At 39.0% G+C, this 15,000-nt stretch overlaps 1 protein-coding gene and 1 long non-coding RNA gene across 5 annotated transcripts in view; one reads left to right on the forward strand and one right to left on the reverse strand.

The window, feature by feature from the left end:
* Positions 1-15,000, reverse strand: part of slc6a6b (solute carrier family 6 member 6b) — a 38,349-nt gene that overhangs the window by 16,640 nt on the left and 6,709 nt on the right. For 2 of the 4 annotated variants that reach the window (XM_087303167.1, NM_001037661.2), the window contains 9 exon segments: positions 13,131-13,360; positions 11,463-11,597; positions 9,608-9,842; positions 6,982-7,114; positions 5,995-6,129; positions 5,289-5,392; positions 5,049-5,173; positions 1,751-1,863; positions 953-1,090 (listed from right to left, as the gene is read on the reverse strand). In XM_087303167.1, coding sequence (XP_087159293.1) covers positions 953-1,090; positions 1,751-1,863; positions 5,049-5,173; positions 5,289-5,392; positions 5,995-6,129; positions 6,982-7,114; positions 9,608-9,842; positions 11,463-11,597; positions 13,131-13,360 — 1,348 coding nt within the window. 4 annotated transcript variants of the gene reach the window in all.
* On the forward strand, positions 3,656-8,565 carry LOC147838598 (uncharacterized). The gene is made up of 3 exons (XR_015522282.1): positions 3,656-6,538; positions 6,625-7,545; positions 7,604-8,565. It is a non-coding gene; the product is annotated as an uncharacterized LOC147838598 (long non-coding RNA).

The raw sequence follows: 15,000 nt of genomic DNA on the forward strand, positions 1-15,000 counted from the left end.
TAGATAAAATTCAGCGCTTCCCACCTCCAGTCGCAATGACTTCTGGGACTTCCAGAGCGAGTTCGGTGCTCAAGTCTGCATCGGTGCGTCCTCGATATCAAGAACACATCCGGGAAGTTTCACGCGTCCTCCGTACTTGCGGTCTTGAGTATTGGAACTGAACTTAGGCAGCTGATGATGACGTTTCACGAGAACACAAGGACGCAAGACTGCTGAAGAACGCATATTGAGAAACAGCCAAGTACTTTCACTCTGCGGCCATCTTCGAAACGCCTCTTGGGCAGTATGCTTGGGCATTCTCTCAGAATGGGAAAACATCAAATTCTCTAAAACTGTTAGCCAAGCTTACGATTACATTACATATTTGGAATTAGCAATAAAATTAAACAACAATAGTCTCTGAGATACGTTTCTAAACTTTTGAATGAAACAAAATCAACATTTTTTTTCAGGTTTCCCAAGCTAATACACACTCAAAAAGAACGAGAACATGACAACAACCTCATTTATGGCTGTGTTCTACATTATCATCCTCCGGAAAACGCCTTGGCTGATTTCACAGCTCTTCTGAAGTAATTCACAACTTGGTCTCGATGGCAAATCTCCTCCAGAAATAACATTGACTCTTTGTTTACAGATTTGTGGCCTATGAGTAGTTGCTGTCATGTGATGTGCGTTTGACATGATGGGCTATATGTCACGTTTGTTTCATACAGATTACAAAACCAAAAAACTTTTATTTTCAAATGTATTAGTTCATTTAAATAGTAGAGATTTCAAGCTTTATGTGGATAAACTTCTTACGCCTTTGAAGCAAGTATTCGCTGAGATTCCTATGCGTTTGTTGACCACAAACACTGTTGTAAAAGCACACGCAAATTTGTTGTGCTTGTTAAATCTGGCTTTAGAACTTACATTGAATTGGAAGGGAATTTTTTTGTGTTGTACTTACCTCGGTGACCATGGTAAGTCCCAACAGGTAGCTCACAAAACAGACAATAGCAATGAAGATTTCACGCCGATAACCCTTCCTTAGGAAGGATGGATACAGATCCACTAGGGATGTGATCTGCCCTTCCACTTCGACAAACTGTCAAAAGAAATTAAACAGTCAACACAAACCGGTTTCTTGTTTGCAGACTCAAGCTGAAAAGGTAAATATTGCATATTTTGTGAGATTATAGAGTATAAAAACAAGTTTCCAAGTAAGAATAAATGGTCTCTAAAATGTAACTGTCATAACATTTCGATAGACTGAGCTAAAATCAATTGGCTAATTTAGAAGAATATATAGAAAGTTCAGCCATTGTTTGGCTGGTCAATACTATAGTAAAAGGCATCTACTGTAAGTAGCAGTGTACTTCTTTAATGTTATCCAGCACAGCTGCATGAGTATTTAGATAAGCATACTTAATATGAGTATAAACACCACACCCTGAGTCAGTGGACTCCCTGGATGTGGATGGACACTGATTTAGCAGAGTATTCAATTTCACCTGGACCAGGAAATGTGATAGTATAGGACTCCAAGTGCGGTATGACTCATTAGCTTCCATCAAATTTTTTTACAAGTTTGTCATCATGTTGACTTGTGTACTGTGACCTAACCTTCTATACGGAGTAATTCCTTTAACATTTTAAGAAAGTAGGAAAAAATATTATCTATAGATCGGGTTGAACATCAGAACGAGGCTGTATGCCATAACAACTAGCTGTTAGCATACTTTTCTGTTTTATGATTGAAACCCACCTGACTGTCGAGGCCCAACAGCAGAAGCATGATGAAGAAAAGAATGGCCCAAAATGTAGGCAGTGGCATCATAGTCACAGCTTTAGGGTAAGCAATGAAGGCTAGGCCAGGACCTATAGGGAAGAGAACAGAGGGAAGAGGGGAAGGGAGAGAGCAAAATTAGCAAGGCTAGCGATTTGCACACTTTGATCCATGCCGATGTATTGCGTATTTACATGTCGGCACAGACCAAAAGGAAACATGAAAGAAAAATCGAGCGAGTATCTACATGACAAAGCGATAAGGCCAGGCAAAATTACTGCCAGTGGTTCGTTGCAAGTCCATTGACTGTTTCAATGAATCTTCTTGTGAAATTAGCATCTTGATTTTAGGGAAATCTAGAAAAGGTTTCATCAGCAGTGTAATATTTTCCCTCGTTAACATATTCAACACTGCATAGAACAACGTTAGAGATACAGATGCAGCATAGAAACTTCTCCAGTTGCTAACATTACTGCAACATCAAACTTAGCATTCAATCTGTTCATCAGAACATGCTGTAAAAAGAAAAACCGCACAGTGCGTGTATAATAAAGGCAGAGAGCATATTAAAGTATTAGCTCACCCAACAATGAAAAGGTGTTTACTGTTTACTCACTTATTATTGTGTATTATCTTGTCATTTCAATCACCTGAGACCTTTGTTCATCTATGGGACTCAAAGTAAGCTTATTTTATATGAAATCTAAGAGAGATGTTCAGAAAGCTAGCTCTCTGCAACTCTCACATGGTCACCCACTGAAGCTAATCAGGACTGTGCCCGATCAGTATCTGAATGGGACCACTAGGTTGCTGCCGGAAGTCATGTTAGTGAGACTAGCAGGAGGTGTTCAACCTGCGGTCTGTGTGGGTCCTAATGCCCCAGTATAGTGAAGGGGGCTCTATACTGCTCAGTGAGTGCAGACAATAGGATGAGACATTAAACCAAGGTCATTAAAAAATCCCAGGATGTCCTTCAAAAAAAAAAAGTAGGGATTAAACCCCGGTATCCTGGCCCAATTTGCACACTACCCTTGATCTATGGAACATATCATGGGCTCATCACTATCTCCTCCCCAACAATCAGCTGGTGTGTGGTGTGCGGTCTGGCACAACCTGCGGTCTGTGTGGGTCTAATGCCCCAGTATAGTAAGGGGGCTCTATACTGCTCAGTGAGTGCCGTCTTTGGATAAGACATTAAACCAAGGTCCTGACTCTGGGGTCATTAAAAATCCCAGGATGTCCTCCGAAAAAGAGTAGGGGTTTAACCCCAGCATCCTGGCCAAATCTGCCCACTGGCCTCCTAACCCTCCCCATATCATAACTGGCTTCATCGCTCTTGTCTCCTCTCCACCAATCAGCTGGTGTGTGGTCTGGTGCAAAATGGCTGCCATTGCATCATCCAGGTGGATGCTGCACACAGGTGATGAATGAGGAGATTCCACCTAATATGTAAAAGCGTTTTGAGTGTCCAGAAAAGCGTAATATAAATGTTAGAAATTTATTATTACTATTATTATTATTATTGTTTAAAAACAATCTAAATATTGCATGCAACTTCAGTGGTTCAACTTTAATCACGAAGAAGCAACTATGACACAAGGAATGTTTTTGGTTCCTCTTCTAGATGTTCGACATCTCGCTCAAACTCTGTGCTGGAGGGCCAGTGTCCAGCCAAGTTTAACTCTTACTTTTTTTAACACACCTGCCTGGAGGTTTCTAGTATGCCCAGAAAGAGCTTGATTAGCTGATTCAGGCATGTCTGATTGGGGTTGAAACTAAACTCTGCAGGAAACTGGCCATCCAGGACCGAGTTTAGACACCCCTGGATTAAGAGATTGAAATGACATGAGGGTGAGTAATTAATAACAGCATTTTCATTTTTATGTGAGCTAATCATTTAAAAGATTATCCACATAACATGCAATCAACGCCAAGGTACAGTAAGATACACTTTTGCAGAGTCAGGTTGATGAATCTGTGATTGACCACCCTAAATCCTCTCTACTAAAAGAGAAAAAAAAAAAATCTTGTAGCTCTTGGCATTTGTAAAGTTTAGAAATGGGTCCAACAGAATAATCCTGAAAGACTCCCTGATAAGGATCCTGTGGCTCCATACAACCCAAATGGTGCTGATATGAACGGAAGTTCAAGTAAAGTTTAGGTTTGTATGTCTTATAAACAAGGTGAAAACGATGTTTTTGTGCACCTCACTTGAGCCAGACATACATAGTTCAAAGTCTCCACAGGGGAGGATCAAAATATGAACCGTGCTGAAGACTAGACACTTGGAGGGGGAAAGTATGGGGCTTGAAAGCAATTAATACATCAGCTGGTCTCTCACCATGAGAATTGCTCAAAATGTATCTGAACCACAGAACATAATACAGAATTAGGATGCCTAGCTATGTGGAGAACTGTTCGACATCTACTAGATGGCCAAAGGTACGTAGACACCAGAACATCTCACCCATATGTGGATATTAAACATTTCCTTTCAAACCATAAGCATTAACAACAAGCTTCCACTACTCTAGGAAGGTGTTCCTGTAGATATTGGAACAGGCATTTGCCCCCATTCAGACAATAACATCAGTGATGTCAGGCTCTGGTCACGGGTGATTTGGCTGACGTTCCAACACATCAAAAAGATGCTCGAGTTCAGGTCTAAGATTATTGAATGGCAGTCATGTTCTTCCAAACCAGCCTCAGTAAACCCATTTTTACCCATTCTTTATTATGGTTGTATTCTCCATTTTAGTCAAACACAATAATTAGATGAAGGTATCAACATACTTTTGGCCGTATAGTGTGTACAGCTTAGAAAAGGAACCAATAGGAACAGACTATTCGATCATAGTCAAATTGCAAAAGGAGTTCAGAGGACTTAAATCCAAACTCTCCAAAAATCCTGAACTTGGCACAAGATGCATCTGGTTTAGGGTCACCAGTAGAAAATGTTCTGATCAGCGAAATCTTGATTCTTCATTACTAGTGGGCTAGGGCTTATTGTTCCCAGTGGCTCCAAGAAAGTTCTCTCCATTAAGTTCTACAGACGATTCCAAGCGAATTCCAGTTCTCGCTGAGCCCGCCTTATGCATCAACACTTTGACTGGTTTTAATCTGCTCAATGATGGTGAAGGTTCCAAATTTTATGGGTTTAGATCCCGAAACTTATTTTACTGGCTCCGAAAATGTTATTGTCGTATTTTTTTGCCGAAGTTTTTTCATGTTATTTGCTGCAGCAGTGCCCACCATCACTGCTACTAGACCCTCGTACCTGACTCTGCCACATCGGCAATGTCCACCCCTTGCTCTTGTGCCATGAAGCCCAGGACGGAAAATATTGCGAAGCCAGACACAAAACTGGTAGCGCTGTTCAGGCCTCCCAGCAGCAAACAGTCCCTATGTCACACATATGTCATGGAGTTTGTTAATTAAAACACAGGTTCCCTGTGTTCCCACTTTGCCCATTGACTGGACTAAGCCCCCCTCCCAGCCCCGGGGTATCGAAACCCACCTGTAGCAGTTGTATTTGTACTTGTTGTAGCTTCCCAGTGACGTCATGGCTCCCAGACAGATTGCGTAAGAGAAGAAAATCTGTGTCCCAGCATCAATCCAAACCTGTACACAAGACGCCAAACCATTCACTGACTGACAACATGAATTGAGCAAACTCAAATATTTGCATGCGTTCTGCCTCTCGAAGGTCCTTCAGAACTGTATACACCATTAAGGACTTATATAAATTGTTTCAACGACTACATGTCATGTTTAGATTTGTAGCTTTCTGACCGAAGCCATCACAAGCTTTATTTATGTCGACTCTTTTGCACATCTTGGGTTTTTGTCTGTAAACTGTACATCCGAAGTTTATTCTGTTTTTAAGTTGCGAAGGGTAATTGGTTTACATTATGTCAACAACTGTAAACAGCACTTTTACTGCTGAAAAATCCATTTTAGATTGCCAAGTCGTTAACCTATGTTTTGACTTTGGTCAAGCAATAGTTGGTCCTTATGTTAAAGTTAGCCGGCCAAGAAGCCTTTTGAAACCTCATTCAACTTATGCCAGGAACCAACTATGATGGTCTTTATAGTAAGAACGATGGCTTTAGTGACCCAATACATGTGTTAGAAGCACTTGAGATATTGTGGAATTGAGTTTCAGTGGTTGGTAATATTGTAAAGCATCTTGAGGAGACATGTTAATAGCCATGAGATCTTACCTCTGGGTCTCCGAGGCGAGTCACATTTGGGTACAGATAAAATTTGATGCCCTCGGCTGCCCCAGGAAGTGTGACACCACGTACTAGCAGGACAATTAACATGACAAATGGGAATGTTGCTGTGACGTACACAACCTAAGTAGAAGAGCCAAAAACACTGAGGTTAAAATGAATGCTGTTTTTCTATGAAAATCTCACCAAGTTGTGTTTGAGATTTGACAAAACTAAAAAGCAGAGTTTTTTCACAAGGTCTTTGAAAGACATGTCAAACTTTCCACATTCTGAAACGACACCATCCAACAGTTTTCTAGGCTAACATGCAATTTACAGATTAACTTCTCTGACTCAATGTAATTTTTGGTCAGACAGTGAGGAAAAAATGTGCTGTTTTTCTCCCATCTTGTAATGTTTGGTTTGGCTGCAGATTTTATTTTGAACACAGTGTTGAATGTCAAAACATTACTTATCCTCAAGTAGATTTAAAATAGCCATGTCAACGACTATGAATGCTAATATCACATTTAAAAAAAAAAAGTGTAGGAAAGTATAGATTATATCAACTCAACAAATATCAAATTCTAAAAATTGCTGAATTCTGTTATATATATATTTTTGGGCAGCATAAACCAGGTGTTATTGTGAGAAGAACGTCTTTAAGTAGTCAAAGTAGCAAGAGAACAACTTAATGTGACAATGTCTTGGTTGAAATGACAACCCACAACTGCATTATAAAAGTAAAGTGAGCACAAGTCTAGAGAAGAGGTCTGCTGATTAATTTCACAGTCTCTATTAGTGCTATTATGCTAGAGCTTCTATTGCTGATAATCACCAAGGAACAGCCGTTTTATGTTGACAACACTGGCTAAAGTAGCATGCAAATCTCCCCAGCTACTTATAACTCTAATGACACTGTAAAAACTAATATTAGTAGTTCTTAAATTAACTGACTGAGGTTGAAAAAAAATCATGTAATGCAACCAAGCTTACCTTCCCAGTGGACTTAACACCTTTCCAGATACAGAAGAAACAGATGACCCACATAGCGAGCAGACACAGAGCCAGGTCCCATTTAACATGACCCACCTCCTCGATACCATCTGAGATGCTGAGAACATTTCGCCTGTGGTGGAAAAAATGTTTGCTGGTGAGACACTCTGAAGCCCATGGGAGTGTTTATAAGGCTATAAATTAGAAAAACAACTATATATAATCTAACACAGTCAATCAAGGCATTCAACCTGCCATGACAAATTATTTCTCAACAGAGGAAAAATGTACCAGAACAACAGCTCAATCATTAAAGAACTGAGGTAGCCTACTCTGATCCTGAAGGGCTACCTTCCTGAAGACTTATTTGGTACATATATTATTGGCTACCTTTAATTTTTTAAGAGCTAAACTCTGTAGTATGGTAGCTCTCAAAAAGTTGGATAGCTTTCACGGAGTTGGATAAACCTGACATTGAATTCCACAACTAATGTCTATTAGAAAAGGGCCATCCATTCCTGAACCTAGAAGCCTACATTTTCATGCAGAATTCAGCTTTAGCCTGTTCTATTATACCTTTTGTTCCTGGAGCAAAACTCTGCATATTAGAAGAAATCTGAAGATTTAGACCAGAGATGGGCAACTTTGGTCCTAAGGGGTTGTTGCCCTGCAGAGCCTTATTGCGACCCTCATCTAAAGGTGTACTCACACTACGTACAGTTGCATTGAACGGGGCCAAAGCACACTTGTCCCCCCTCCCGTCTCCCCCAACAGAACGCACTCACATTACATTCGGGCCTGAGCATGCTTATGTCATCGATGATGCACTGTTCATTAGAGAAGTGCTCTCGCTCAGCACAGTGGAGATTTCTCTAGTTACATTGTTTTAGTCATTTGGGATTCAGTGATACACAGTCAAATATTTTGCCGAACAGATCCTCCACTTTTGATGCTCATAAACAGTCATAAAGTCTTTGTGCTGCAGGGATTAGGAGGTTTGTTGAAGGCGCAGCTGTCGTGCAGTGAGGGGTTTGCGTATTTAATAAACTACGACAGTTTGCGTTCATTGAACAGTAAGAATGATTAATAAATCCATATGAAACAGTCAAGTCACATCTTGCTTTTAGTTTGGGCTTAGGTGCGATTTGCACTCACACACAAGCGTACCATGCCAAAGCCCAAGTGAAACGCGTTCAGGCACACCTCTTGCAACCGGGCCAGGGCCGGCCAAGTGAGCCTGATTCAGTGTACTCACACTTCTCAAACAATCGGGGAAACGGGCCTAGGCACGGGTTCGTATAGCATAGTGTGAGTAGGCCCTAAACTCTGCAGGACCATCAGGACCAAGTTTGGTGACCCCTGGTTTAGTTCCTAGATCCAAGATCCTAATCTTTGATGCGGGTCCTGTAGAGTTGCAGTTCCTGAGAGTTGCAGAGTTTGATTTGGCCTTTAAAAACAAAAAATCATCTGCTTGCATATATCTTGTAACACTCCTCCAGGCCTGATAAGGTTGATTAAGTCTGTTTGGATAGGGTAGTAACTGAACTCTACAGGACTGTGGTTCTCAGAGACCAAACTTGCCTACTAGTTTAGTAGACTATATATATATATATATATATATATATATATATATATATATATATATATATATATATATATATATATATATATATTTATTTATATATATATTTATTTATATATATATATATATATATATATATATATATATATATATATATATATATATATATATATATATATATATATATTCATAGTGAATTGTTTACAAATATCTTGTGACATAAAATTCAACTTAAATGACTCAAAGACACAAACACTTTTCCGCGTGAACATTTTAGTGCAGTTAAAAACTAGCCTAAAGTGCCATCAGCTGTTAAAAATTATACTCAAGAATAGCAAACTGAACAGAAAGAATAGCGATTGTATTTTGTTAATTTTAGAATCAAAGATCTGATTTCTTGAGCAACTTTTTGCTAAAGCTCTAATGACTACATACCTAAGACATGCTTCACGCAAGCATGAAGTCACCATTTTCAAAGATTCCCATATTGGGTGTTTACACAGAAACAATAAGAATAGAGTTTTCAAAAACTTGCACTTTGACACCCACTTTTCAAAAAAAAAAACATAAAACATACAATTTTTGGCTGAAACCACTGTCATTAAATAGAAGAAAAGCTTCAGTTACAAAAGGTTGAACATCCTTCAGATTTTCACTCAATCAGTTTCAGCAGTTTCTACTAAGTCAGAAGACCTTGATTAACTTGTTCATGTGTGTCTAATTAGGGTAGTACTCAACTGTGCAGTACAGTACATTAAAGTACAGTACAATGCAGTGCAGTCCAGATTTGGACACCCCTTATCTAAAGCCCTTAGGATGACGGAGTTCCAGGATCAGTGTGCTTAATCTATTTCAAGAAAATATGGTCCATCTAAAAAAAAATAGGTATTTAATTTGAGAATGTCACCAAAAGGGTATGAGCTCCAAAGTTATTTGAAGTGATAGAGGACAGCTGTATTAATAAATGTGGCAATGTGTTTGGTTCATAACTCCACAGCTTTTCAGGATGACTTACAAATGTGTACTTGATTAACATATACTTACTCCCAGAACTCAGTGACGGGGGATGTGAAGTTAGTGGCGTTCGCAGCTGCCCAGAGTGTCTTGTTCCTGCGGAGAGTATCCTCAACACAGTTTTCTGTGTTCCACTTGTTGTTGCAGCTTGCCCAGGGGAGCTCGGGCTGAAAGCACTGGAACAGGTAGTACAAGCCCCAGGCCAGGATCACAATGTAGTAGATGTTCAGCAGAGAAACGATCACGATGGATGCATAGCCAATACCTGGTACAAAGACAGGAGTGCCGACATTAAGCCAATGCCACACTGACCTGCCTCAGTGTGTGGTAGATCATTGCAATCATTGTGTTATTTTATTATAACCTCAATGAAAGCAATGAAATAAGTTGTGCTCCAGCAGAGCGCGAGAATGTTTAAATAAGTCACAAATTTATATGAGACCTTCTTGTCCTTGTAATATAAACATAGAACAATCTTATCCAAGGTTGGAGGAAAATGATGTAAGTCACTGGTTCAGAGTCTGATCTTTCGTAAATTAATGTTGGCCAGATTGCCTGGAAAGCTAAGCAGACCAAATTTGTCACCTCGTTCACTGGCAAAGGGATTTGAGTAATTCAGCACTTTGGATTTAATAATTGCTCATCAGTAAACTCTGTTTAAATAAGTAATGAATCTGCAGAATATGCGGTCAGAAGGAATTATTGTGAGGTTTGAAATGCTCTCTTATATAACATATATTGCTGGAGCAATAAGCTGGGCAAATTTCACTGAATCAATCTTGGTTTTGGTGCCTTTTTAAGGGTACAACGCTGCTCTTTGTGGGGCACAAACCACCAACCTTCTCATTATTAGATCTCAGCTTTATTCAGTTCACCACACAAGCTGAAGAGCTGTCCAGTTATGCAAGCCACTGTTCATGAGCAGCGGCCTGTTTTAGCAATGCACAGACTGACAGCTGCTGATGTGACCCTGCCTCTGCTAGCCTGAAAATGAAACTACTATAAGTCCCTAGAGTTGGAAGAAGACAGCCTGCAATTAACAGACTGCTTACATTAAAATACACCAAATGCTGGCTGCTTTGACTAGTTTCCATTTCACTCAGCAGCATTGCAATGCTGTCGCCAATATAGAAATATTCTATTTTATCAAATTTGACCAGAACTTGAACGAGTTCATGTTGAAGTGCTTCTTCTTCTTCATCTTTTCTGATTTGGCATTAAAAATGACTTCGCTATCAGACACCCCAGATGAAACCTGTGTTGCAGAGCCTATCTTCAGATACAGCTGGTGGTATCTGTGACACACCTCCCACCCTGTGTCCTTAGCAAAGGGGTCAGGGTGGCTGCCATGGCCCTATTTTCCCCTACTGGTAGATGTCGTAACTACACCATTTGGCAGCGAAAAAAATACTGTATGCTTCTCCATTGACAGCCGTTTAAAAAAGCACTGTCAAAAAGACTTAATACTTACCACAAACCGCATAAGGTTTTGTTGCATTGCTAGATTAAATGTTATATTGAATGGTTTAAATTAAATTAAATGTGTTTTATTGGTTAGACTATGTTTTAAGGTACAACTCTATCTTTTAACAACTCATTATCTATGCCTTTTAACTCCATAAACTCCTAACTTGCTGCATATTAATAGTTATTAATGTAGTAGTTAGTAGTTTGACCATTGAGTTGTGTTTAGGTATTGAGTGGGATTGGGATCTAGAACAAGATCATGCGGAATGTGTACTTCATAAGTACTAATAAATGGCTGATATCCTTATAATAATAAATCACAAGGAAATAAGCCACGTTAATAGTGAGAATTGGTCACTATACTAAAATTTTACTATTTTAATTTTTATTTTTTTGGCAAACAAACTTAAAAGCATACCTGTAAATATGGGACAAAGTTTCTCCCAACAGGTGATTCCTCCCTCAGAGGTGAACTGACCAAGAGCCACCTCAAGGAAGAACACGGGCAGTCCTCCGCCGAACAGGAAAATGAAGTATGGGATGAGAAAAGCACCTAAATGGAGCCAAGAGAACATTCACTTAATTCTGTCAATTATTATGATCATTTACCAGCTGGATTATTATTCAACTCCTACTTCCTATGGAGTTCAATGCTTTGACACAAATTCTCATTATTATTATTATTATTATTATTATTATTATTATTATTATTATTATTAATTACTTTTATTTTGTACTTAGGTTGTTGCATTGTGAAGTATGTGGAAGTTCAAAGGATTCTCTTTTTAAAAATGCCTTAAATGGAAGATCTCTAAGGTGTATCTGCTAATCTGAGAGTGTATTAATAATTAAGCCTTAAAGAATGTCTATCTTACTCGCACCATTAAACTTCAAGGAAGCACCATAAAAGTTCTTAAATATCAATTTATTGAAAATGCATTGTCACTGCTCATGGGTCATTTAATGCAGTCCTTTCATCACACATTTTCACATAGTAATAAAAAACATGAAATGGCATAAAGAGTCGTACAGACTTCAATTTTGAAAATGTTGAAAAGAGCAGCTTTGACAACGTCTTCTTCACTTTAAAAAGTTACTAAAACAGTGAGTAAACTCTTTGCCCTATAAAGAATACTCTAGTTTTTGGAAATTGGCTCATTTTAGAAGTAACCTAGAGTTAAACAGTTGGGGTTTATAATTTTTTATATCCATTTAGTGCATGGGAGCCCAAACTCTGTCCCAGAGGGCCGGTGTCCTGAATAGTGTAGCTCCATCTTCCTTTAACACACCTGTATGGAAGTTTCTAGTATACCTATACATGTCTAGGAACCATACTCTCATTTGGCAAAATGATTAAGAAACTTTGCTGCCATACCTGAAAATAGTCCCCAGCTATATAACTAGGTACCAACACTGTGTAATATGGTTGTGCCTGCAGCAGCCATGGTATGGCAGCTAAGTTCCTTGATTGTTTTGCCAGCATAAGACTATAGTACCTATACGTATCAGCCTGGAAAACAGCAACTTTTAATTTTCCATCAGTCTTAGTACACAATTTAACTATAAAAGACTCAAGATTAAAAAGGACATTTATTGAAACTCTTTTTTTTAATTTTTGAGCGAGATGCTAATGGTCGATTCAATGCTAAGCTAAGCTAAAAAGGTTTAGAGAGATAGCTGAATGGATTAAAAAATTGTAACACAACTGTTTAACTGTGACCGTAACAGTAAAATTGAGCCTATTCCCCAAAAAGTGGAGTATTCCTTTAAAATGAAGTAAATCAACTGTGTGCATAATAAAAAAAAATTAGTAACTCAACAGTTCCAAGTTACGATGAGTTTACTCACTTTAATTAAAGTCAATTTGTTGCTTTGAAGGCATTGGATTTTCCCCTCTTTTTTAAAGTATCAAATTGGTTTTACAGTGTCATTTGTCCTAATTAAGAACAATAAAACAATGAGTAAATGATGACCCTTTTTATTCATCCCATTTGTGTCCTTGAAGCTGATTAAACAAAATTATGTAAAGTTTTTACGACTGTTGCTTTGATGGTCAAAGTCCAAAAGCACCAACAAATCTACTCACCTCCGCCATTCTTGTAGCAGAGGTACGGGAACCGCCAAACGTTGCCTAAACCAACGAAACCCCCGGCGACTGACAGAAGAAAGTCAAGCTTGCTAGCCCACTTTTCCCTTTGGGGGTGTTTTCCTTCGGCTTCATCCTCCGGCCTGGTGCCCGGGCTCTTTCCCGGGGAGGGTTTCAGAATGTCTTTGTGAAAGTCCTTTAGACACTGGAGTTTCTCCTTCTGAGCCATGCTAAAAGACAAGAACAAAGGGTCAAAATCATTGAATGAACCCCAAAGGCCTTGAGTTCAGACATCAAGAAGATCACATAGCATTCTGTTTCCTAAAACATTTATAACTGGGACAAACATGCATAGTTAATTTAGAGCAGTCCCTTTGCAAGGCCTGAGAAATGTTCACACAAGAGGATAATGTGATGGTTAACGTGATTAAAGCAACAGCGGCTTTGTGTGGTTTGATCACAGGAAGTCTTCATGTATGGCATAACTGCAAGCACTGTTTTAAGATTGTCTTGATACTTGGTACAATAACCTAGCTACACTAATAGCATAATAAATGTAGCTGTTAAACTGATAAGAATCGTTTGCTCTCTTCGCTGCTTGTGAAGTGTGTCTGTAGTCAACACAAAATGATGCTAAAAGATAACCACAATGGCCCATGAGTAAGAAAACACATCAGCATTAAATACAAACAAGTTTGGAGTCAGCATGAAATCAATACTGACGCAGGTTTTGTTTTCAAAGTAAGTCCTTTAGTCGTTTTTATTTGTATTTGACATTACTGTAAAACAGGACTAATCAAATCAGTTCCCCATGTATAAATAGCCTGTAATACATCACGTTACGCCTTGGAAAAAAACCTGAATGCAGTCACGCACATAAATAAAAGCCGATTTAATAAAAACGACTTAATTCATTCACTGCGCTTTTGCTGCAGAACCTTCTATGCGTTTATCCGACCCATGTTTCCTTTAACTAACACACTGTTTACGCTGTCAGAATTCTATTCAAAGGATGGAGTAATTATGTCAGGCATGGCGTCTTCTGTTTCAAAGCACGAGCCAAACTTGCCATGGAGCCCCTAAGATGAATCCCACAGAGTAAGATACCAAAGTCAGCTCCAACATCTCTACCCGTTCCAGACTCCCTTACAGCTTGGCAATGCTTGAACAAACTATAGCCCCACTGTGAGGCCGTTTTCTTCCAACACAAGTCTGCTTATTTTTTCCGCTGCTCTCAAGGAGATGGAAGAAGAGGGGGGAAAAATCCTCAGTGTGTTTGACAATCAGTAAATACATGTGTATTCTCTTTTCCGCTGCTTTACTAAACACACGCCTTAATAAACATGTTAATTAGTGTGGCGGCAGGCCAGGACTTAAAATATAATCTGTAGCTGTTTTCCGGACAGCAGTTAAATAATGTTTAAATGGCATTCGGATGTCTTAAGGTTGGTTAATACTTTGAGAATTGGAGTGTTATTTTTACAACACGAAATGGTTTCCGTTTAACGGAAGCATCTCTGTTATATCTCTGATTTTAGCACACGAGACAGTTATACAATAGCTGAAAGCACTTAGACAGGTTTAAAAAGTTCAAGAAATTACCATCATCCTCTTGAGGTAGGTTAAATCTGTGCGCTTCAAAAGCTTAGGAGCTCACTACAACTCAAACATGTTCCGTTACATAACCGGAGCGAAATCCTCCAGATACTTTATATTTCCACTCAAAATGATGACAAACGTCACTGGCCGGGAGTCAAAGCAAGCAAACTATTGGGTTTATAAAACATGACTCAACTAGTGGTTTGATTTAAACCGAACTGCCGTATAATATATAGCCAATATAAATGTAACATTACAATGTAATATAAAT

This window comes from Danio rerio, chromosome 22 (assembly GCF_052040795.2).
Source record: "Danio rerio strain M-AB ecotype USA chromosome 22, GRCz13ab, whole genome shotgun sequence".
Lineage (NCBI taxonomy): Eukaryota > Metazoa > Chordata > Actinopteri > Cypriniformes > Danionidae > Danio > Danio rerio.